At 37.3% G+C, this 27048-nt stretch overlaps 1 protein-coding gene across 1 annotated transcript in view; it reads right to left on the bottom strand.

The window, feature by feature from the left end:
• AKT3 (AKT serine/threonine kinase 3) overlaps nt 1–27048 on the bottom strand; it is a 380155-nt gene that overhangs the window by 243478 nt on the left and 109629 nt on the right. The window contains exons 9-12 of the mRNA XM_083857259.1: nt 26188–26310; nt 24199–24327; nt 7404–7618; nt 4640–4727 (exon numbers count right to left, since the gene is read on the bottom strand). Of these exons, the coding sequence (XP_083713385.1) occupies nt 4640–4727; nt 7404–7618; nt 24199–24327; nt 26188–26310 (555 nt within the window). The remainder of the gene's footprint in view (nt 1–4639; nt 4728–7403; nt 7619–24198; nt 24328–26187; nt 26311–27048) is intronic.

A 27048-nucleotide genomic window follows, 5' to 3' on the forward strand; every position in this document is an offset into this window, starting at 1 on the left:
GCTCAAAGATAATTTACCAGGAACCACTTGTCTTGGTGCTGTATAGAAACTGGCTGAAGCTATCTCAACGTAACCATGACACATACACTCAATCTGCCAAATGTATGATGCTTAAGAACATAAATCTGATCTTTCTTCTCCTTTTAATTTCAAGGGAATTTTCAGAGAATCATGGAATACACTGAGTTGAAAGAGACCCACAAAGATCATTGTGTACGAGTCCCACCCGCACAGCACCATTCCTAAGAATCACCCCATGTGCCTGAGAGCATTGTCCAAACAACTTGAACTCTGGAGGCTGGTGTTGTGGCCACTTCCCTGGGGAGCCTGTTCCAGTGTCTGACCACCCTCTGGGTGATGAACCTTTCCCTAATATCCATCCTAAACCTCCCCTGACACAACTTCAGGCCATTCCACTACCGTAAGAATCCCATTGACCAAGAGACTGCAGCTGAATTGTGCTGTCCAGGCCCCTCAGACTAGAGCTTCCCACCTGGGGGAAAGAGGGTAATTTGAGCTGAGCTTCAAGATGGTCAATAAACATTCCTGTAGGGACTGTCTTCTCCCCATACATGGCCCCAAAGGCAGCTTGCTGCACAGCCAGCACCCACAGCACAGCTGGGAATTGGGAATACCCCATGGACCCTGCATGTGGTGGTCCTAGGCAGGGGGAGGAGAAGGAACTGAAATTTCAGTGGTAGAAGGACATTAGGAAAACTGACTTCAGCAGGGAGGTTTACCCATGGATAAATTGTTTTCCAAGGGATACAATGCTGTTACCATGGACAGAGGGAAACCACAAACTCCCAGCAATGTAAGCTTCAGAATTAGACACACTTATGTATTCTTTCCTCCCTGTAAATTCAAGCAGCTGGGAGAAGGGTGGCAATCAACATCTACGTCTGCCCACACAGTTTAAGGTATCAGTGGAAACACAATGAAAGTATCAGACTGGTTAGATGTTGTCTGACATTTTACCATTTTGCAAGGCAAAAACACAAAAGCAACCAACGAGGGTCATTTCTGCAGGTTTCATGGCAGTGCAGATAAAGGTATGAAAATAGTATGATTCAAATAGCAACAACCTAAAACCAAATGGTGCTACTTTCCTATTTACGTCCTACTCTTTCCCTACAAAATCTGATACACAGAAGTATTTAAATGTGCCTTTAAGATCACAGTTATACTGCAGATTTTGCCAGGCCTGAACCCAGGACTTGGATCATTTGATTTCATAATTTGCTGGGTTTATGTCTTGAATAAACCAAGGTAGCCACAGCTGAAGGGTAAGGAACAGCTTCTTGCAGCTGTCAGGCTTCCCGCTGAAAGCTACTGCCTTCCAGTGGGTGGGTGCCTCCAAAAGTCCTGTCTGCACCAAAGCCAGTCCTCCCGCTTCAACCATTGCTGCTGCTTGTCCCTGCTCCCTTCCCAGCACTGACAGATTCACTTGTGAGCACTTCCTCATTTTCTTCAGGGACAATCAGAGGTATCACCACAAATCACAACATGTATCTCAGCCCAAATTTCCACATGGTTTCTCTCATCTTTTATCCATATTATATGCAGGAGGAAAACCAGGCCTCGCTAAAAGGTCTGGACCTCCACTGCCATGAGGCTACTGAGTGCTTCAAGCTGAAAGCCTGAAGACATACCCAAATTCCAACCTTTTAAGTAATGCCCATGTGCTTTTTGTTCAGTGAAAGACCCTAAACAGAACATCTGAACAACTTTAGTGTGTTTCTGCTACCCAAATAAAAATATGGTAAAGCAATTCTTACGTGAGAAACAGAGAAATTTCAAAAAGCTTCCTGATTCTACCTAAAAATAAAACAAGTATTTTATTTAGTACGTGGGCTTTTGAAGTCTTCAGAGTTTGCCAAACTATTCAATTTCTCATACTCAGGCAGAGAGATAAAAACTCATCAGGGCTGAGATGATCACAGGAAGAACCTGGCACAGGCTGCTCTCTTTCATATGCCCTCATGGTTTTTCTGCCAAAAATAAATACATCAGATCATAAATGCTAACTACTATACATTTTTCATTTAAAGGCAACGACCTTTTCTGCTTCAGTGTGCCATACAATATTTTTTTATCATTATGTAGTACCAAATTAGGTTAACTAGTTAGCAGTATCAGAAAGCTAATAATTCCATTTGACCATTTGGATCCATTTGACCTGACCGAGCTGTGGTCTGTCACATGAAATACATGAAATAGTTTACAGATATATAATTCTGCTTCTAATCACATCACTAAAGTGATAACCCAGCAAAATGATAAAATTAGAGGCATGGGAGCATAATATGCACATGTACAAAACTATCACCCAGCAACTACTCAGAATACACATGATTTTTTGGTTTTCGTTACTCTGAAAGTGAACTTCAGTTCTTTCATTTCTAACAGAAATAAACTCCTGAAATGCAGCCAGAAAATTACAGTGCCACGGTGCTTAAAACTCAGGCAAAATTAACTGTGAAATATTTTTACAATGCAAATAATTCTATCAATTTCATCAAATGACCCTACTGCTGAAGACTACATCCCAACAACAAACAGCAACAGAAGCAAGCATAGAATAAACCTACTTAAAAATCAAATTTATCTGATGCTCTGAGTTATTTTAGAATACCAAAATACCTCAAAAATATTCATATAAGCATTCTAATGAACATCCGTGATGAAAGTTCACTAACCTTATTATTATGTTTGAAGATTATATTTCAGAGCACAGCTCTGAAGTCTGCAGAGTGTAAGGCTGTGTGTGCAGAAGGAACAACTGGACATTTTAACCAGGCAAACAGCTTTGTAAGGAACAAATAGGAACAAAACTATTTTTAATTAAACAGAAAAGCACACTGTCAGAAGTCATCTTCATGACTTGTTTTTCCATAAAGGACATACTGTGTGCTAATACTGCACAAAAGCAATTCCTATGATCCTTGAAGTGAACTGTTCAGCTGAGGAACTTCAGTTGATATTTCACTGGCAAATTTAGTTTCACAAAGCAACAGTGTCCAGAGTAAACAAAAAATGACTAGAGTTTCTTTAGTTGTAATACTCCAATAAGCCATATCCACTTCCATGAACATAGAGGCAAAGTGTCAGCATTTATATATATTTTAATCTGCAAAATGCCTCCTTTTATTTTAATAGCTCAAAAAAAAAGATCTTGACTGAAACATATTTGCCATGCCCATTTGGAAAGAATCAAAGCACAAGCAATTAAGAGTATCTATGTATTCTTAACTAAACAAGATGCTGAACACAGTGTAGAATTGAAAGTTCTATTTCTAATATAAGATAACTAAGAAATGTTTTTCAAGAGAACAAGAATAATGTAACAGCTTTTTTTTCCTCACCCACTCCTAGCACATTGCAATCCTATTGATTTTAATGGACTTTTTTTACTCTAGAAAGGTCCTCAACTTTTATTTTTAGACTTTTATCCTCACAGTGCTTCTCTACAATGTCCTTACTTAACCAACCAGTGGTTGAGCTCATAAAATAACCTGATTAATATACTTGCTCTGATTATTTATTGTAGAATTTCTTGAAACCTTGTGATACTGCCAGGGAAAAATCACACTTATATCAAGTAATTTCAGAGTACCATATTTTGTATCATCATATACAGGCTTTTATTTCAATTCCGGTATTTGTCAGAGAAGCTACCACACCAACAACCACACATTTTTAAGATTCCAGTTCAACAACAACTGAAAAAACAGTTTGTATCATTGACATTGTAGCATAAACATATTCTGCTCAGTCGTATGTCTTCCATTTTCCTTTTATTTGAGCAAAGCAAAAAAAAGGAGAAAAAACTATCTTTTAAAATTACACAGCTCAACTGGCAGATTAACAATGTAAAACAGTTGGGGAAAAAAGAAAAGTCTTTATCAAAATAGAAAGGGTTTATAGCAACAAGTAAATTCTTACAGAAATACTGAGATAAAATCAGTTTCTGTATATAAAACAACTTAAGTTGAATTGAGTTTCACTCCCAAGTAAGATAAATTCATTTTCTAAAATCATTCCCAAAGTGTTGATCATTACAGGAACAGGACTGAGTTTGGAGAAAACTGCTCCAGTTGAATTCCCAGCACTTGCTTTCTCCACAAGCTGTTTTGGCTCAGTGTTTTAACACTATTTTAATTTTCATAGATATCTCTTTAAGTTTGAAAAGGGTCTGTACTTTAACATAAACAATCAGAAAGTAGATTTTTTGCTCCGAGCTCCTAATTTCTCTTTTTCATAGAACAACTTTTCACTAAAAGGGCAGAAATAAAATGACAATTCAGGAAAAACTATGCAACATTTTTCACATTATCTTGAGTCGTACAGGTACTTTTCTCTTGAAAACCCAGGAAGAAAAAAGAAAAGGAAAAAATTTGGACATTTACATAATAAAAGTTTTAGGTTTGTTTGCAAAATTTACTTCTGGTGAACTGGTAAATTATTACTGAAAACACAAAGATTAGATAAGTACACTCTTCTTCAGAATAAGTATTCATTTGTATTAACACAAGAAAGTTGCAAAGAGAAAATTACTAACTCCAGAAACAGCAGTCTACAACTATCATTGAAACAACCTTGCAGAAGCCAGATTATTCAAAGCCATATAAAGACATACCTTTTTATCATATACATCTTGCCAGTTTACTCCAGCAAAGAAACTATGACGCATGATTTCTTTTGCATCATCTGGGCCTCCACCAAGTCTAAAGAGAGTGGGGAAAAAAAAAAAAAATCACATATTAAACTTTTACAGTGAGATCAAGTTATAATTATGGTTGGAAGAGTGACCATTTTTGACTACCTGGGAACAATTTTCATCCAAGTAATATGAAATTTTCACTTGTTTAATATGAATTCTGGCAATCTCAAGAGAATTTGTGATAGTGGACGTACCCATGCCATGATCTATTCTTTTTGACTATCTCAACTACAGTGTTCGTTTCTGTCTGTGATGAGCTTTTTTAGTAATTCATTAATTTTAAAAACACACTTAAGTTTAGTTTGCTTGAAAGCCCAACTAATGTCCTGGCACTATTAAAAATCCAAACCAACCCAATAATGCTGATATAAAATTTTGCCAAGGACGTGCCGGGCACTGAATCAGTAATGACTTGTGCATGATTTTTATACAGTGTTCACTGCTGTTGCATCTGGGTGCTGTAACAATTAACCAATTACCATAAAATAGTCTCAATCTGAGTCAATTAGTATAAATTAATAAATTGTAGGCCTGCTGAGAAAAGTTATTTAAAGGCCATTGTAAAGAACCACACTACTCACTGTGGCCCACAACTTGCCAAAGCCAGATTCTCGTAAATCATCTTAGGGAGTGGATTTCACCTACTTTGGGTGAACTTTGCCCAAGGTGGTTTGAGTTCACAGAACTGGTCACCGCTGCCAAAAGAGGTGTGTCCTGTCCAAGTCTCCTCTGACTTGTATCTACAGCATCATCCCCACTTAATGATGTGAGCAGAATCAGCTCCTTAACCTGGAGAAAAAAACTAACCCTGACATGAGAATAGAAGATAGAACTGGCCAATTTTTGTTCCATTAGCAAGTCCACTTTGACTTGGCAAGCTGAGTGAGCTCCCTTGACCTGTTGTTGCTGGTTGAGAAATAACCTGACATGCAGGGATGAGAACCTCAGTCCTTCTCAACAGCACAGGGACTTTCAGGACTGCTCCACTCTCATCTAACTTCTCCCTGAGACTGGGGATCCTACTGCCCTAACAGATGGAAGCTGCAGCAGAAAAAAAGCTACTCTTAACTAAATAAGCAGACCATACGTGTTAAATGTTAACAAGAAAAGTGACAAAAACTCTGTGTTTCATTAAAAGGAACTGCTAAAGATATAAAGACAAATTCTAAAGGCAAGCATTTAAGTAAGATAAATTCCTTTCTAAAGCATTTATTGTAAGGAGGAATAATTTCCACAACCAAGAAAGAAGTCTGGTTTGGTATTACCCTGCTGCCAAATTTCAAAAATATTCTGGACTACTACGTCAGTCTTGCAATAACTGAGTGTAAAGTTATTCTAATTTTCAAGCTGTATTCCTCCTTGTTTCTCAACTACTCATTGTAAAATTCTCTACATCTTGGCAAAACACAGCAGTTAGCCTTCAGTCTCCAGACTTCTCTCAGGATCTTCTAGCTGCTCACAAAAAAGCTGAGTTGTGTGAATCTCTGTGTTCCTCCCCTGTTTAGCATTAGCTAGCACAAGAACTTGAATATAAATAAGTTTCTAAATATAAGTCTCTAATAAACACTACTGTCTGCAAAGATTAATTACAAGGAAGCATCTTTCCAATTCTAAAGGTTAATATATTTGATGGGTCAGATTGTTTGGAGGTTAAAAAGCATTAGGAGTTGCTACAGAAACACAGTTTTACTCTACTCTGCCTGTATTTGGCTGGATGGTCAGTTTGCTTTTCCTGCATACAGTAAGTTCAGCTGGAGCAGCCAAGCTGACCACTTGTGCTGTCCCACCTGCTGTACTTGGCTGCATCCAGGCAAATCCCTTGGAGAAATACAACCAACCCTGCTCTGAGTCCCTGCGGGCAATGCCCACCACTCAAAACTTCTTAAGAACAACCAGTGGCTGAAGGAGAACTAGAGAAGAGAGGCAGGTAATGTCTGCTGCCCTAAAACATGCCCAGAGACTCACAAGAATGACAAAGATATGGGGGGGAAAAAAGGTACCTACAGATGAATCCCACTGATTCACAAAGTCAGAGATTTCAGAGCGACGGAAGACTGGACACTGCTGGTCCAGTACTGGAGCCACTGGAAAAAGGCTCTCCTGGGCAACAATCCCAGAGGGAAAAGCCCACCACAAATGGGCACAGGCAGCAGCTGGGTGACACTTGCTTTCAAACCACTCTCTTCAAATTTCACTCCAGTTGTATTCTTTAAAAAATTACTAGTTTAATGGTCTAATATGTGATTTATTTGTGTGCACTAATAAAGGTAGCTGTGACTGTCTATGCATCTCTCCTGCCATGATCACCAAGAACAAGTGCTACAGTCCCCATGAGACAATGCAGTGAACTCAGGGTTAAGTTATATTGGGAAAAACAATTGAGATCTTTCCCTTGTTGCAGTACACATTCTGCAAACCTAAAGAGACCCCTGTGTTTGCTGTGCATGATTTTAAAAGTTTGTCTTCCACAAGCTTTCCTTTCTTTTGCTGGTTAAATTCATTTTGTAAATCACTGCTGGACTGAAAAAATGGAAATCTGAGACTGCAGGGCTGTATATGACCCTTTCCTGTGATTGACAGCTCCTGCAGCCAGGAAGACCAGGCACCACAGACCTATTTTACACTACCCAGCACAGTTAGAGCATTTATTATGCCTTTATAACTAATTAATTTCACTTACCGCTTATTTGGATCTTTTATCAGTAGGCCTGATAGTAATGATTTTGCATCTGCAGACAGAGTTCGAGGAAATTTTATATCCTCCATTAGTATCAGTTCAAATAGTTTCTCATGATCTTGGTTGTAGAAGGGTAATCTTCCACACATCATCTCATACATGACAACTCCTAATCCCCACCAGTCCACTGCACGACCATAGTCATTATCTTCTAACACCTGAGACAGAAACCAAAACCATCTTTAAGACATAAATTATTTTATTTCACCCTGTTTGATGCATCTCTATAAGAATGTGTTTCTGAGACTTTATTTTCACAGTATGCTAAAAGGACTCCTGGAACTAGACTCAAAAATGCAGCACTGACTCACACACCTGAGCTCACTGGAATTCCAGGCTTACCAGGCACTGCACTGCTAGAAGAAAAATTAAAAACTGACAACAAGCTGCTTGAAACAATCATGACTTCTTTTTACCCTTTCCTATGTTCTCTACCAGGCCTTTTACACCATCCACAGCTTTAGGAAGAGATACTTTATCTACAGGTACTACATGGGCACTAATGCCTCAGACAGAAGTGTGAAGCATCTGTTTGCTCAGTCACTGCCCTCTCTTTTACCCCAGCTGTCTGAAGTCTCCAATTTAGGACCACTTAAATCTCATTAAGACTAGTTTCTTTATGATTTTTGTTTCTATCAGAAGTCCTCAATGCCTTCCTCCCACCAGTTTCATTACATTTCATTAACTCGTCCTATCAGCTGAACTGCGCCAATCCAAAAAAAATGGCAGTGTTTATACAATACTATGGTTGCTACAAAACTATGATTAGGGCATTATATAAACACAGAAACTGGTAACATTTATACAATTTGTTAACATAATGTTACCAATGTTGTGTACCTAAAACCAACTTATTCCACAGCCCTTTTCCCAGCAGTGCCAGAGAACTGGAGTAAGAAATTTAAGCAGTGTGTCTTGACCTTAATACACCTTCATATTAAATTGCAGACATGGAGACAACATTAACAGCAGCATTCACCCCTAAAAATCATAAGCAATAAGGAAATTGAAGGTTACTGAATATATAATTCCAATTTCTATGAATTTCTAGTAAATCACGCCCCTTCATACAAAAACAATGAAACAGAAGTCAAGAAATCTTAAACAGAGGCATTACGACTGTGTGTCAAATAGCCAATATTTGCTGCAGAAGAGCTATCAAAAAACCTTAAAACAAGAAACAAAAAAACCTTAAGAGAATAATAAACAGAAAAATCAAAGAAATGCAACTAATAGAGTAGCAATACATTTGTAAAGAATGTAAGTAATTCTTTCTAGAGAATTGTTACTGTATCACAGAAGGCAGATTCTGAAAGGCAGCACACTACGACTGATTAAAAAAAAAAAAAAAAAAAAAAAGAACAAACCAACAACAACTTAATCTCCAGAAAACCAAAATACTTTTTACAACACACATGCAATCACCATCACAAAGAGCTCCTCCAGATTCAAACTGTAAACAGACATACAAGAAAAGTCATTTAGATATCTCATAGAGAAAAAAAATCTTTCAGTCTTTAAGGAATAAGGCAACCTCTACAAGATCAGAAATAACTTTATCCATAAGTAGATTATCTTGCAGTTGTCTAAAATGGGTAATAGAGGGGTATTGAGCTCATTTATCTGCCTCTGCTATTGCTCCTCCAGTAAACCAAGCCTGTTCTGAAGTATCTGGGATGTGCTGTTAGCAGAAGCAACAAGCAGTCTGATCCAGTATGGCAATTTTGGAAATCCCACAGTAATTAATGCATTCATACTCCTACTTTTCACTATCCTTAAGGATTAGTAGTGGAAACATGATGAAAAGAAGTATATTAAACACCCTTCTTGTGTATTTAAGATTAAAAAATCATAAATATTAACACATTAACACATATGATTTACAACTGTGCCAAAACAAACAGACTCATTACATCATTGATATTTCCAAATAGAGGATGAAATTTTGGAAAGTGTAAAATACAACAAATTATCTGAATAAGTACATATGACAAAACTAACTAAAATAACTCCTGCATTTTAAAATTAATTAAATGTTTTATGAGCTGGAGCATATTGCAAGCTATTTGCTGAAAAACCGTATATGAAATCTGTGACGCTTGTCTTTAAATCACCACTTCTTCTGCCACAGAATAAAAGCATTACGTATTTTTCTGCTGTGGCTGTAAGCACTGTTACTGTTTCTCTCATCTGTACAGTTAGTCTTTTCTTCTTAAGCTAGTAAAATACAAAAAATTGTGAGACAGATTCTTTTCACAAGTAAGCTGAGGTTTGGGTTGCATGTGTGGTTTATAAAAGAAGGCAACAGGAAAATAGAACATATCATTCTCTGAACAAGGCAAATCACATGGCCAATAGCTAAAGCAAATTGTATTTGCAGCTTTACGTAATTTATGCAGGACTTTACCTAATAATAATAAAAAGTATGAACAACCTTTTGCTGCATTCCCACAACAGCAACAAAACAGTGGTACAAAGAAAGAGCCAAATGTGATTTTTAACCTCTTTTTACATAAAATCATAAAAAAGCATAAAAGCTGGATTAACTGCCTCCCAAACCCACATATCACCAGCCGGGTTCTCATCCCCAGCTGGCAAAACTGGCAACTCTTTATTTTTGTTTAAATACCTGGTTTACAGCCAGCCAGACAAGCAAGAGCATCAAAATGGTTTCATTTAGGCAAAAGGAAAACAGCCTGAAAATAGTGCAAGATTTATCTCAAATTATTTTAACATAAATGTAATAAAATTGTGCAAAATGCATTCACATGAAGATAAACTATTATTTCCATTAAGTAATTTCTAATCTTCATGGTGTTTAGAAACTCCAGGATCTGTAGACTGTCAAATCAATGGAAGTGGAGTGCTGGAGTCCAGCAGCTCCTACAACCAAATCTATGCAGTTAGGGCAGGCATGAGAACATGTCTGTACACACTGCCCTAGCATTACAGAATCCTTTCCAAACAATCCTTGGATTTGAGGGATTTGGTTTTAATTACACTGAACATAGGTCAAGAAAGCTTCAACTCAGTGCTAAAATGAACATGGCATGCAGTTGCAGGCTTTGCACCTATAAATAATTCAATCTTTTGCCCACCATGAAGCAGATAGCTGCTTTTAGAAAAGTCTCCTTTGGTTGTGAGGAGTGATACTGCTGTCCCTCCAGTAGCTGTGGGATATCCCTGTATATGTGAAGTACAGCCTAAGCACTCAGCCAGACACTGTGGAGAGTTTCATCTCTTGCACTCTGTATGCTGCCCTTAAGAGCTGCCTCCACCAGCCAATTCTTGTTCCTTGCTATAAGGACCCACAGATCTATCTAAGCACATGTCCTGCACAAACAACCCAATCCCTTCATGCTCACAGCAGGACAGGCAGCAGGCCCACCAAAGCAATTGTAGAGGGCACAAGGTGAACCACTCTGTGTCTGCTGCAAAGCAATGTATTGATATTTCCTAGCAGTTACAACACAAGGATCACACAGAACTCATGAGCACAGAAAGACATACTGAAGTCACGTGTGTTTCCACACAGTAAAGATGGACTTACTTGTTTTCTTCCACCAAATTTATTTAAATAGTCAGATCATTCAGATTTATGATTTCCCTTCCTTTGTCCTCTTCACACACATAGGGTGCCAAAATCCAAACCACCTTGCCAAGATCTAGGTGAGGTTTTAGGAGACAAGAGCTCCAGCACAATGTGACGTCAGTGTGTGGATAACATTATTAGTCATCCACTCCTGACATAATCACTGTACCCAAGTGACTTCCCATCACAGAGCAAAGCAGGTGGAACAACTTCAGTTCAGTCTGGATGATACCACAGATCATGGGAAATAAAACTCAAAAAAAATTTCATCACTTTTACAACTTGGGGAAATCTTACTCCATTTGTTTTCAGGGCTCTAGTTCAACAACTGGTTCATTCAGAGGCAGTGCCAGCCTAATTCAGACTCTTGTTTCTGTTCTCTCACCACAGCTTCCCTTACCTTGTCAAAACTATGCAACATACTACATCAGACAGTTTAAAAAATAAAAAAAAAAAAAGTGTGGGGGGGAAAGTTTCCCCCTACATTATTTTTCACCTGAATCAAGTTTTCTGACCTAAGCTACTCCATTGCTATGTGAACAGTTGTAATAGCACAAGTGAGAACATGGGCAGCATCAGGTGTGGCATTGCTGCAGAAAGAAATGCTTGCCAATCTCTGCCCCAAAGTTACACTGACACAGAAGTTGCACTGACTCTGCCAGTTTTTCCTGCACACACAGACAGCTGTAACAGCTGTGCTCACTTAGGGTGAAGATTAAGGCCCTGCTTCTCTTCCCAACCTGCATTTCTCAAAGCACTCCAGCAATATAACTTAATAAGGGCTCTAAAGCCGGCATAAACTCATTGCTGCACTGAAACCACTACAGTTTTTACAAGCATTGTAGCTCCTCTAACTCACACCTACACCTGCAGGGCAAGGATATAGCCTGGGTTTATATGGGTGCTTTTAAAAACAGCTGCAGAGGTGCCACTGAAGTTTGTATTTTCCCTTCTTATATAAATATGCAAAAGGTTAAGTAACACACGCACTTTCTAACAAGCAAGAAACATTAGCCAGGCATCTGCTGCCAGGCATTTGCAGGTACTTTAGTGCTTTTATGGATCTTTTAGAGGCTTTGGACAACATTAGAGCTTCAGCTAAGGGAGAACTATTTAATTACCTTAAAATTTTCATTTGTTTTGTGGTCAAAAGGTCACAATACTTTTTTTTTTTAATTTACTGAGATAGCAGTAAACAACGGAAAATGAAGTATTATGTCGTGAATCCACTGTCTCTGCACACCTTGGGGTTTCTGGAGAGTATTACTGGGAGTGAGCAAGTATACAAGGGGATAGTGCTGTGTACACAGAGCAGACTGTAAAGGCCTACATACAAAATAAACATTTCAGTTCACAGACCAACCTTTGCCTTTGTGATGATTAAGACAACACAAACACACTGCAGGACTGCTAAGATCACAGTAATTCAATCATGTTTTTCCTTCACACATAATAATTCATTTTGTTGGCATGTAATTACAGATCAATGAAGAAAAATACTCTTGTAAATACATTTATTGACAGAGAAAGTATTCTCTTGTCTATCTTATCTATTCCCCAATGTTGAGAAGCCCACTGTCTTGCACTTGGAAAAAAAGATTGTTACTACCACCAGAAGTTTTTTCTTTCCCAGAAAATAAAAAACCACAGAAACAACTTCTTCCTTTATTTCAACAGTGGCTGTAGATTTTAATCTTTAGGTTTATTAGTCAATACATCTCCAGGTCCTTTGCTTTCTGCATGTCACTCCTTTAAGAGCCTAACATGCAGTGCATAGAATTTGATGTCCATTTAATTTTAAGGTGAAAACCAGTGAAAAATATATCTTTTATTATCATTATTGCTTCAGTAGCTAAGAGGTGAAAGGTTTTTTGGAGGCAACAGCTTGAGACACATCTGCAAACTCCTATTTAAAAGGACTTAGGGCATAGACATAGGAAGCAGACAATTGAATGCCAAAGAGAAGTTGATACATACACATGCAATGCTTTTACAAGTTTCTCTGAAAATATTTTTTTATGGAGGTGAGCCAGCAGTATAACAGGTGAAATCTGTGACCATCTTAAGTCAATCATGTACTTCTACTTGCCCTAGGTGGAAACTAGAATTCTCCTATACCTTACTTATCACAGAACACTGAACAAGATATGACTAACTTCAGTCAAACTGAGCTCAGCGTAGGAAATCCCTTAATCCTGTCTTCACTGCAATTTCTTGAAATACAACATCCCTGATGAGCAGCGTCTGGAAGGTTTTTGGTTGCACAGAAGAAATTGACACCATCAAGAGCTGTTATTTCCCACACACCTCTAAATGGTACTTAGCTGCTGAAACTTCTGGACTCTGCAAACACAGACAAATTAAGCAGTAACCTTGAGCATGAAAGGTTAAGCATGAAAAAAAATTCATTGTCAATCCTGTACAAAGGGTTGTCAGCATTGGGTTTTATCTTTAAAAGAAAAATATCAAAATATTGGACTCATTCTTCGTGCTGGATAATCAAGGCAACTTAGCAGAAATGCCATTACATTTTTGACCTAGTAATGATTCTCCTAATCCATTAGATATAGACCTTCAGATAGGACATTAGAAGTAGCTTGTTGCTCAATCAATAATTTTGACAGAACAGATGGGAAAATATTTAAACATCTAAACAAACTGTCTGCACACCTATGTTGTGAAAGAAAACTGAGAACTTGGATACACCAATGTACTGTTAATTTAAGAGAGAGAAGACTGTTTTCAATTAACCTTACAGTTCAGGTGGAGTGTATGATCCTTAAGCATTCCTGGTAACCCTTCACACATTTTTATTGCTATATTTGTTGGTCTGTTTACAAATATTCACCCACATATTCTTCAACAGAAATTAGAAAGTGTATTTGCTAGAACTTTCTATCATCTGTGGTAACAACTACAACAATGAGAAAGTTTATAATCTAACACTAACAAACAAAGGTAATACACACGTCTTTACAGACACAATCTTTTACCTGGATTTATGAAAATCCATCAATAACCAAGAGTTATATAATTCAGTTTCTATAACTGCATCTTGGTATGAAAAGTGAAGTGTTGCTGCATCAATAGTGAAAAAAAAAAAAAACACTTAAAGGAATGCTTACTGGTTTTACAAAATGTCAAGGTTATAAATATCTTGGGAAATACAGCTGAGATTTTCCACTGCTCTAATTTTTGCAGGTCGTTTTTCTCCATTTTGTATCTAGTTTGCACTTTTTATTTTACTTCTGGCCCTAATGTAAACTATCTTCCCATTACATTTTTATATTCAAGATTTTGCCCATCTCATCCAGCTTTTTGTTATGTACCCTTAAAAAATACATAGCAAAGCAATTTTTTTTTTCATTTGTTGGCACATGTGCTGTATCAGGAACAGTATATTCTGGTATAAATGTGAATTAAGCAAAGCTTCCTAGGGTAAAGAGCATGCAATCCTAATTAATGCATTTAACCTCCTAGAAGAGACAGACTTCAGTAGAATTCAAAATAGAAAAGGAGAAGAGAATATTGAATATTTGAATATTTACTGATGTTAAATGGCATTTGTTCAGCTTTTGTTTATGCTTCAATACTCTCAGAAAAAACTAAAGGCTTTTGCTGAGATGGAAATAATGTTTGTTGATTAAATGGAAATTAATGAAAAAGTTTCAAGCAATGTTATTGAGATGGTCTTTACAAGAATTGTCATAGTTGTTTTACAAAAAAAAAAGTGTTTTATTAGAAAATTGCTCTCTGCTTTAAAGTTCTGGTTTGAATACAAAAATTTGTTTATGGACAGTGCTGAGTTAACCTCTTTTCTAGTATTCTGTTTGTTTTATTATTTTTGCATATTTGTTACATCTTTTCCCTTGAGAAGTCTGATACTGTATGTATGTGGACAACCAATTTTTGTGACTGGGGAGATTACCCAGGTAGCATGAAAATACAAATTCTTATTACATTATTGGTTATCTGCTTCCAGGAGAAAGTCTAATTTTTGTGCTAATTTATCTGACGTTGCAGCAATTCATCTGTCTGTGTAACAAAGCAATGCTTTCCTACCCCTCATCCAAATGCTCCCCAGGTTTTGATCTTGGTACCAGTTACAGCCAATAAATGATGTTCTGCTCTGGATACCCTGCCTTGTCTACCTTTCATCATCTTCATCTCAGGGGCCCACTGGCAATACCAAGCTGACAAAAGTGCTCCAATTCAAGTCATCAGCATTTTTGAGGACTTAGGATCATAAGATGACAGAAAGTGGTACACTAAAACATGATAAATGATAATCAAACAGAAAAAAGAAAAATTTAAATTTTCATGAGATCTGAGCATTTCAAGGTAAAACAACTTCTCACATTTTCATTTCCTCACAATGTAAAAAAATAATCTGGGGCTTGGAACCCTAGTGTAAAGAGAAAATTCCATATTGTAAATCTCCCATAAATCAGAATGGAAAATATTTTCAGGCAAAGATGCTATTCCTCCTCAACCCCCCTTCACTGGTCCTCACCCAGAAACAAAATGTTGCCAAATATAAAACAGACAGCTGTTCAAGAGCACAAGCCAACACTAAACCACAGGTAAAATAAATTCTATTGTGCCTCTACTAAGATCAGATTATGCATGAAGCATCTAGGTAAACACAGAGAAAATAAATTTCAACTATCCTTCTGAAGCCAAAAGAAAAATCAGTTAAGCAAAACACGACAGCATAACGACACTGTTCAAGTACTGAGCAAACCAACTATTCTTTCAAGAAAATGAGAACAAGGTATCAGAAGTTGAGGCTTTTTGGTTTTTAAGCAAAGCATTCTGCCCCACCAGGGAACAGTAACACCTCATACTGTAAGTTAAGACAAACAACTACTGAAATACAAAGAGAAAAAATAATTATGGCATCAATGTTGGTGGAAGACTGGGCAATTCATATTCATCAGGTAAGATACTTTATTATTTTATAGAACAAAATAAATTTCATCATTGAAATTTTCTAAAAGGAACTTTAATTTTTTTATATAACTCAAGAGATACAAATGTTGAGATTTCATTAAATTGATGCAAATGAATAAGCACATCTTCAACCCTCATAGTAGGGCACATCCTTAGATGGGGTCCACACAAAAGATTTTTTGTTGTTGTTGATTAGACCTTCTCTATTTACTTAGCTTTACATTTGCCTGTATGAGAAAGAGATAATTCTGCCTGTTACAGATTAGCTCTGGTCCTACAGATATCCTCATTACACATGTAATTTATTTACCATTACAATAAGAGGGTTAAAAGCTTTTTGTGACATCAGAAGAAAAAGATTATCATAACCTGCAACACTGCCAATGTATTACTATAAAGAATGACCTTTTTGACAGCACTCTTTGAGCATGGAACACAATTTATTTGAATTTATTATTTGAAAAGAAAGAAAGAATAAAACTATTACCTTTCCAAGTCTCTGGCTGATAAAAATTAATGTTCTATCTTTTGACAAAACAACATTATACAACATACTTTGCTAAATATATATTAAACACTCATAGGTTTCATTTCTTTTTATCAGTAAAGTTTTGGATTGAGTTTTTTTCTCGGGGGGCGGGGTGGGGAGGGCACTCTATTTTGTTCATTCTAACTTGGCGATCAAAGAATTTTTATTTTTACACTATTACAGAAGTGCATTTTTCTAGGTTTCCAAAACCACCTTATTCAACCTTCCCCATCTGTCACCATCTGCTTCTTTTTAGCATGTACTTTTTGTGTGATCACATAAGCATGTGAAAAATAACTAACATTCAGATGATTGTCTGCTGGTACATTTGAGGACTGGGCATAATAAAAGTGAACTGCCAAAACGTACTTAACACTTCTAATTTTGTTGGGTCTTGCATGTAAGCTACATTTGATTTTCAAACTGTTTTACAGTTGGAAAGTTGATCAGGTACTCTAACTCAACAGTAAAACTGAGACTACATAATTAGCTCAGCACTAAAAAGCTTGTATTGAAAGGGAGGAACAAAACCCAGAAATATATCCACACGAGTTCACACATCCCTCTTGACTGAGTCTGTCTGCACAATGTTGCCTGAGGCACAGGATAAGATGCTGCAAGCAGCCTACTTCTGGACAGTCACAGCCTGTGTCTTCTCTCCAAGCCACCACAGGACAAGGATAAAGGACTCTCATATTTACAAGGATGTAAGAAATCTCATAGAAAATTCCAGGAAAAGCAAAGACACTAAGCCAAAGGTAGAATTAAATAGAAATACAATGCAATTTCTTAACTATACAGCAGATTCTGCTTCTAGCTTTAGATGAAAAGTAACTGGAAAATTCCATCATGGCACAAAAGCTGAATGATGGAGGTGCCTGTTTCCAGGACTCTATCATGCTATGACACAGCACTTCTGCTTGTAATTGCTCTTCTTAATACAGTTTTCACAGGACAAGAACAATACAAGACTAAAGCTGGAGAAACAAACTTACTTCTAATTCTGTAAAAATACATTAACCTCACTTTATGAGAATTTCATACAGAATTTTTTTTCCATCTTTTTAGAGCAGCACCACTACAGGCCTATCAGGTCTTCAGCAAAACCATACAAACCACACCACCAGTATAGTTTTATCAATGCAGACGATTTGGTAGAGTGTCTCACTATCCTTTCTCCAAAGAAAGAGTTAACATTAAAGAAAGTAACAAAATTAAAAGAAGTACAAAAAACCCAAGAACTGCCTCTTTCCCTAGATAAACCCTAACAATCAATCTTCTATTAGTGCATACCAGATGTAACAAAACATGAGAACTTGCCCTCTAGAGCACAACGGAAAACTGAGCTCTACATAAAGTTTCTTTTCCACCATCTCTTTTTTCCCAAGTCTTAGAAGTTCACACTGGTCTTAAAACCTTGTGAACTTATATCCATATTGCAACATCTTAGCAGCAGCCTTCCCTTAATTTATGCCATTTCCACAAATTCCCTTTTCCATCCAGTGGTTCTAGAAGTGGAAAGTAATGGCACATACCTATTATTTATAAAAAGCTGCACAGAATTTCAAAAAGCACATTACTTTGATGCCTCAATTATCTTCATATGAAATTTAAGAGAAAAGGAGATTAAAAGGAAATTGCATAAGTCATGACAAAATTATTCTGTCCTTCAGTTCCTCTATATTCCTAAGCAAACAACTCTTCAGCAAGCTTCTCTTCAGTTTTAAGTTACTCATGAATTCCTCCTGCCATTTGTGTCTCCTTGCAACACAGCTTCAGTTCGTACTTAGAAAAGATTAACAAAATAACATAATTGTCTTTAGTCCAAACTCTCTTTCCAGCCCAAAATCACGTTTTTTTCCCATAAGAAAAATCTTCTAATCTTTAATCTGTGTTTTCTGATCTATCAATCTACCTGTGACATCATTACATTCATTTTATTACTTTGCTTTCCTTCCTCTTAGCTTCCCTTACTATCTTCCTTCAGTGAACTCCAATTCTTCTCTCTACTCCATAAGAAAGGGGAAAAAGGGGAAGAGGGAGAAAAAGGGAAAAGAGAAAGAGGCTTAGCTGTACCACCCATGAGACTTCATTTTCTCTGCAGTAGAGTGAGCTGAAGTTTTAACATTCTCACCTTAGCTGATCTCTCTCAACTGGCCTGCCTCAGTTTACCCACAATGTTGACTGCTTTCATAAAGCTGTTTGTGAACAAGTGCCTTCCTACTTCTCCCAATATTTTAATGAGCTCTTCTTTAACACTGACATTGCAACTTCTATCTGCATTAAAATCCCTGTTAAGAACAATGCTTTGTCACAATGCCTGCAAAAGCTGGAAACACCCATTCCCGTTGTTAGCCTGTCTCAGTGCATTTCAGTAGTTCCCTCTCTGCCTACACATATAGCACTTAGTTTCAACTCCTATCAGACAGGTTACATGGTAGATCATCATAGTCTCACTCCAAAATATACCAGACTGCCTTTGGCAAATATCCTGATCCAATCCAAGTAGGTGTTGCTACAAGAATAAAATAAATGTATAGCTGCACAAGTGACAAAATGCTTTTTTTCTGACTCTATTGTTGGCTTTTCGAAATCTGTATATAACACAACACTCTTAGAAAATTCACTTTGATTCCTGAAAACTTAGAAAAAGTGTGGGTTTTCCTGTTACAAGCATGCCTGCCTTCACTTGATGAAATTCAGTCACTGAACTTTGATGGCCAGGTTCTAGACTATATCAAAGCCATATCCTTCCCAAGAGGAACAGCTGTAGGTAAGAAATTACATGAAGTGTGAGGAGAGACAGCAGCTGCCTCTTGATAAAGAGTTCTATCCTCCACTCCTCTGAGATAAAACTCAGGGAAATAACTGATTGCACATGATCACTCTCACTCCCATTTTAAAAAGAACAATCACTAAAAAATACTGGCCAAGTAAGTGTTGTATAACTGATCTTAACATTTCCTTAATCCTCACTGGTCTTATTTTAAAGCAAGTTACAGGACATGGACATCTTGTCCTGTCTAGGGGTAAAGGCTATGAATCTGCTCCTTTCTTGTTCATTGTCACATACCTCTGAGTGACTGTAACTGCACAAACTATATTGAAATAGTTTGCTTTTTTAAATAAAATGCAACTTTTCTTATAGGAATGCATCCATCTCATCTGTACATATGAACCATTTTTTTACATATTCATCCACCTAATCTTTAAGCCAATAAAACATAACTATATCCTTTCATTTTCCCTGTTATTAGAATAGACCTACACATCATTGATCATCTATATCTTTTAAGAGTCATTTGAATGACATCCATGAAGTCCCTTACTGACTTGTTCAGAGTCAAAACAACTTCTCTTATTAGAAAGATTTAAAACTTCAAAAGTAATTTCTGGTATTTAAAGCTTGTCTCTCCCATGACACCAAAACTTAGTACCACATTTGACTGCTCTCTTATAACAAAGGCTGTGCACTGAGTCCTACGAACTTGAGCTGAAATACAGAGATCCAGAAACTGTTATCTCATCCAAGCAAACATCCTTATAAATTACCAGACCTCAAAGAAATTTTACTTCTCTGCCCGAGTAGCTTAATTTCCTGAATGCTCTATTAGAGGAAGTCTGTACCATCCTGCATCTTTATTAGCAGGTCTCGTCCTTGACAGCCAACTGGAAACTATCAAAATCCAAACTGCTTTTAGAAAGACTCATAGGTATATTTACAAGTACTCAGTTTTATTCTTTTTTTTTTTAAGCAAGCAATACTGCCTGTAAAAGACATGTGGTCCTGTCCTGCCTTTGCCCTTCCAAAACTGCAAAAGAAGCATTTGCTGGGAAAAAAATCAAGTAAACATCTGTGTTACCTAAACGGGATCACAATTCATTTTTTTCTTGCTGGATCTATGAATATTTTCTGACACCACAATGATCCCTAATGTGACAGGTTACTTTGAAGAATAACAACGGAAACAGACTTCTAAGAAATAGTCTCTTTGTCCTGAAAAACTACTAAGTGAGAAGTTGTAACATATTTTATACCTTTCAAATGGGGAATGCCACAGATTCTTACAGCAGATGGAATTATTAACTATTACCACTACACTTAAGCACACACAAAAAATTAGGCTTGTGTTAGTTCTACTGCAGATGATAACGGTAATTTCACTATTATACAATGAAATTATTCTCAAAAAACTATATAATTTCACAAACAAAAAGTTACTTGCTCATTCTTCAATAAGTGTGACAAATGTACATCTGTACTGTTAACAAATATAAGCCCTGCTATTTGGCAGTGGCAACTATTTTCTTCCTAGAGGATGTGCTCATATCCTACTGCACATAGTGATGCAAGACAAACACAGTCAGTGCAATTTTAATTTTCTTTAGACCACAGAAAACTGGTGTTGGATAAGACAGAAGGGCTAGGAGAGGAGAATAGAAAGGGAATGCACCTATGGACCACTTAGCCAGAAACCCTGCATACCCTGAAAACCTCAGTGTGTGGTGAAGGTACATATTAACTTCCATATGGGTTTCACAAATAAGAAATCAGTGATGGTCAAAAATTCTATCTCCACAGATGAAAATTGACTTTCACCTGTCAAGTTTATTACAGTTTGGTTTTTTTTTCTGTGGCACATACACCATTTGATCTCTGCATGGACAGGGGCATTTTTCTGGATCTCCCTAATTATCTACAGAGTCAGTGTCAGGTCCTGTTCGAGAGGTCAGGCCCTATCAATGTGAGATTAAAGAGTCTTTTCAACAGAGGGTCAGAAGGACTATTTTTATCTCAGAAACATAAGGTCTGTGAGGAAAATGCAGCAACAGGTAGGCTTATTTACTGATCAAGAGTAATTCTGAAATTGCCTTGGGTAATAATTCTGTATCAATCCACAAAGATATCTTCACCTCAGAGACTGCCATGGAAGGAGGAAATACACCTTTACCTGTCTTAGCTACTTCTCTCTTTTACTGTTGGAAGCATCTGCAACCTAGTTTTTGTAAAAAGATGGAATAGTAAGCAGGACTCTATGCCTCAAACAATGGTGCAAAAGGCATTGGGAAATCCAAGTCTGGAACTGAAACCACAATTAATACAAAAGTAAATATTAACTCAGTTTTCAGGCTGGGTATAGATTCCCACCAGTGCAATGCTCCTGGTCAGCTGCCTCCTGGGGTGGTAGGCTGCAGTCTCAGAATGCCCCTGTGTGTTACACAGTACATTGTTGTAGTGTTCTCTATCACCAGCCAGAAAGTACATGGGAAACTGAACTAAAAAACCTGCAGAAGGGATGCATCCATCACATCTGACACAGATAAAAAAAAAAAAAAAAAAGGATGCAAGGATATTATTAAAAGGACAGGTGATGAACAGATTTCTCCATATAACTGGAGGATGAATATCTTGCTTCTAAAGAAAGGCTGAAAGGCATCTGCCTTTAAACTTACCATGACCAGACAAAACGTAAGTATATGCTGCCATTTATCTTGGGATAGACAGGCAGGAATTCAGTGTGGTAACAGGATTAAAGTCCAGTTGTAACATTAGGTTCTCATGTTCTGAAGTTTGTCTCAAGGTACTAAATCTTTGGCACCTGAAAATTATTTCTGTGGCCTGAACTGCAAAGAGAAGTGATTTTTGAGCATTCATTCCCTGAAACATGGGCACAAATAGACTGGAGGACCCAGGCTCTTGATGGTCCCTGTATCACTCAGCTACCTTGACAAAAACAGATACAATTGTCTCAGGTGAGCAGCCATCCAGCTGAAGCTTCATACCATATCAGTAACCTGCCTAGGTTGCTTGCTCAAAGCCCTTTATTCCTGAGGGAAAAGGGAATGAGTTCCCTTGTGCCCAAGGTTAATGAAGAATCAATTTCCTTCAAGACAGATTTTTACAGGGCAGGTCTCCAATAACACAAATAATGGGAGGTAGAGCAGAGAAGTGGGGCTTCTAGAGAATAGAAAAGCAAACTGGATCAAGTAACTTGTGCTGAGTGTCTAAAACCAAGTTTGATGAGAGAGTTAACAGGTTTTGAAAAGAGTCAAGGAAGATAGTACCAGATGGATGAAGAGAAAGTTAATGGCTCCTAAAAATACTGATGTTTCCCTCACTGTTGGAGAAAGAATGTATCAAAAGGTCTTGCTATTGTCCAAAATGGGTTCAGTAACTCTACTTACCATATTGACTTATAGCCAACTATTACCAGTTTCAATTTCCTATGTGATTGCAAACTGAAAGAGACTCTAAGAGATTTATAAAGACTCTTGAACCCACATACCTAGCCTGGCTAAAATCTTAATTTCCAGCCAGCACTATTCAGAAGGTGATGTGGTACCTGACTCTTTGGTATTCTTTAATTTCAAGGTTTAGAATAAAAAACAAAATGCAATCAAAATTGCTTGTTGTAACAGGCTTGTGGCTGCTACTCAGGATTCAGTGCTGCTGAAAATGAGAGAATACAGAACTCTGTCTAATCAGTGCCTCCTCCCTTCAAACTAAGGCATGTTGTTCTTCAAAGACAATATGAAGTAAAGAAGACTTTACTGTAGTGCAGCTTTATTGTGCTGCAAGAGGTGGGAAATCCCTCTGAAAACTCTTTAAAACTTTCTTCCATGAAATGGTAGGACTGAAGGGCCTTTTATAGCCCTTTAGGCTGACTAGAAAGTTATCTCAGTAGAAGGTGTGCACTATGTCAATTAGAAATCTTGAATGCTGACAAGAGGGGAAATAAGGGCTAATTCAGCATCCACAGAATCCTTAGTTTTAAGTTAAAAAATTAGGCTGTCTTTCATGTCAGTACTGAAGTTGTATTTGGCAGCCCCTGAGGAGAGCCAGTATGACATTTCTGAGCACCACGATCAGTACTGTTGACTCAAGCCAGACAGGGCAAAAACAGTCTTGATGCTGCTTCCCTTGCCTTTTTTCAGCAGGCATCAGTGGCAGAGCTGTCATCACTAGTAACACTGGAGCAGAACATCTGGATGACTTGAGCTTCCACTACAGATTCTCAAGTGGCCAAACCAGAGCTGCAAGGGGAACCAAAGCAATGTCTTGATGTCCATCTTTTTATCAATCCTTGAGGAGTGTGATGCTTGGCACTCTGAGTGCCTGCTAATGGGAAAGATGGGGTGGCTTACTCTGGGATGCCACTTCTGCTTACATACTAGCAAATAGACAGTTTTGGTGCCCACCTCAACCAGTTCTGAGGTTGATACACTCAACTGCTTTTAGCAGAAATATCTAAAATTTCAACTCCCTCTCCCTGCAACCAGGGAATTCGGATAAAACCCATCAAACTCAGTACCCTCCTATTCCCCCTCGCCTCCACTGAGGCTATATAAATGCTAGTTATACAGCTCAGTTAAGCAGGATCATATGTTCCAAGTGACAGACAGATGGAAGATTATTTTTGAAGAAATCATCGGAAGATAAAAACTTTACCAGAGGAAGGCAAACATGAGAAGGAAAATGCATGTTAGAGGCCTTTAAATACTAAGAAGCAGAGCATCAATATATATACAATCATCACAAAGAACAGCAGCACATTCCATTATGAATACCAGCTACAGACTATTAATCAGGCAGACTGTCAGTCTAAAATTAAATGGAAAAAAGCATTTTATACAGTATTATAAGAAAATATTCTAAATCATACCTCAGGTGCCAGGTATTCTGGAGTACCACAGAATGTTTTCATGGTTGCTGCATCTGTGATTCCTTCTTTGCAAAGTCCAAAATCTGTAATTTTTATGTGTCCATCTTTATCCAACATTAGATTTTCTAACTGTGTGTTGGGGAGAAAAACATTCCCTTAGTATTTCTTACCAGGACAGACTGATGAATTGCATCAAGTGTGCAAAAAAAGAGTTATTTCTTGCAACAGAAGAAATTCATTTGTAACAAGAAAAAAAAAAAAAAGAAAAAAGAAAAAAAAAATATAGCATCTACTATATTACAGCATTTAGCATTGTTTACTGCCACACAAGTTACATCATCAGTTATTACTTCAATACAGTTTACAATAGTAAATCTCAGGTCAATGACTTCAGACGTTTCCTTTGCTCTAACACAACAGCCACTGATCAAGACACTTGTTACTTTCTATACTGTCATGAAACACCCTGTATCCATAAATCCTTAAAATACCTCCAAGTTCCAGAACCTTTTCAATAATAGACAAAACTGGGGATAGGGCAGCTGGTGATAAAAAAAACCCTGATGTAAATTCCTCCTTGTCTACTTGCAAAGGACACTTCATAAATTGTGAATTTATACCTCTGCATGCTTTGCATTGGTCTTTAAATATATGATCCTTGTTTTTAAATGTAAAAACATTCAGAATAATGGCTAATATCACTTCCCCAAAAGGTTTTAGTTAGCTGTACTTATAATACAGATACAACTGAAACCAAGGAAAACATTCTGAACAACTTTTCTCAACAGAAAATGGTTTAATTTTTACAGATTATATGGTATGTAGTGAAAATACCAACACAGAGCAATCATAGCCCTGTCATTCTAAGTCTGCATAAAGCCTGAAGTACAATTCAAGGTATAAAATTCCTGTTGAGTCTAAGTGTGCTACAAAGAAAATGCAAAGTAGACAACATGAGAAATAGAAGATTAATGATGTCAAACTCCTCTTTGCTTATTATTTAGAATTTAAATAAAAAACTATCACCTATCATTCCTTGACTAGAAAATTCTATATTTTCCCAGGATTTCACAGCATTTCACACTATTACAACAGATTCTGCTACAAAGAGATAGCCCAGTGTTTTGTTTTCTGATTGCCTCCCTGAGCAGAAGTTGCCTACCATTGCCTCCTTCTCCTCAGTTCCTGTACAAAGGGTTGCATGAATGAATTCCACTACTGTGCACGAACAACAGGAAAGCACAATTTCCTGTACATGAAATTAAAGGCTTGACACAGAAGTAAAATTGTCTCATCATGGAATTTAGAGGTTCCTCCTCCACAAGTTAGAAAATGTTCCTGTTGAAAACACAGGTTATTTTTCCATAGAACACCGTCATAGTGTGTCTCAGACTACCTGGAGCAACAGAGTTCCAGGAAACGGTATACACTGCAAATATAAAACAAACTATAACCCAATAACAGGAATCTTTCCTGAGATACAAAAGACAAAATAATTTTGAAATCAATGCTGAAATAAATTCTTTTCCTGTTAAAGTATTCTGAATTCTTTTAAATGTTTCCAATGCATACAGAAAGACTTCTTTGCTGAGATAAAAAGAATGCAGTCACATTGTCCCGATTCACCACTTCCCTTGTTTGGGGACACTGAGAATTGTATTTGAGATTTGTGTTGAAATCTAAGTTAAGGTATATGAGTAACAGGGCAGGGAATAGGGAGGATGAGGATCAGAAGTTTTAATCTCCTTCAAGTGTTGCTACTACAGCACCCTGTTTCATTTTATACTCAAGTTAAAGCCAGGGAATGTATCCATCCAGAGATTACTATATCAAACAACTTCCTCCAGCACACACAGAACTTAAAACTGAACACAGATTTTTTTTTTCCCATTAACTCTGAATAGTGCAACTTTATAATTACTTTATGTTTGTCCCCATAGTCTCTGCAAAAACAAAAATTTGATTACTTTTTTTTCTTTCTTTTTTTACCTTGAGATCACGGTACACAATCTTCCCAGAATGCAGATAGTCCAGGGCAGAGACAATTTCTGCACCATAGAAGCGTGTGCGGTCCTCTGAGAACACCCGCTCTCTCGACAAATGGAAAAACAGCTGCAGGGTAAACAGCAGGGACAGGATTGTAATAATTACTGATTTAGTGGGGGAAATTAACACAAACATAAAACACCTCTCATCACCATATTGTGATGATAGATAGTGTACTCTCAGTGGACACTCAGCACTCTTAGACAGCAGCTGGCTTATCTTTTCCAGGTTTCCAAAGGGAGAAAGCGAGCTGTTAAATCAGCGTTTTAATCAATATACCAATCTTGTTTAAGGCATTCTGCTTGCTACTCATTTAACCTTCAGTTACCAGAGGAAAAAAAAAAAAGAGTATGCAACAGCATCATTCTGTACTTTTCCCTCTGCCACTTCCTCAGATTTTTGCTTTAAACCACTGAGAAATATCACTAAAATGTATAGATTTTTGGTTCTGCCTCATGTTTTTCAGTGCTTTAGTAACTTTTCTTTGAACTAAAAAAGGTCTAGTTCTTCAACAGACTTAGAGTGGGGAACTCTATCAAAGCACACATTCATACTGCTAGCAGTAGTAGTGACTAGAAAAAGCAAATCAACAATGTGCAGGGCTTATAAAAACAAATCTATGTATCTAGTGTGTTTCTTTACTACAATGTAAATATTGGTTTGGGTGTTTTGTCTCTTCTTTAATACTTTTTAAGTAACAGCACTTTGCAGACACTCTAAAGTCTTTCAGCAAAAAATAACAGTCATTATGTACTGCCAGTAATTTTAGCTGCAATGAAAAAGTGTGAGATGAAGCTCTGTAAG

Source organism: Zosterops lateralis (genome assembly GCF_965231275.1).
Source record: "Zosterops lateralis genome assembly, chromosome: 3".
Taxonomy (NCBI): Eukaryota; Metazoa; Chordata; class Aves; order Passeriformes; family Zosteropidae; genus Zosterops; species Zosterops lateralis.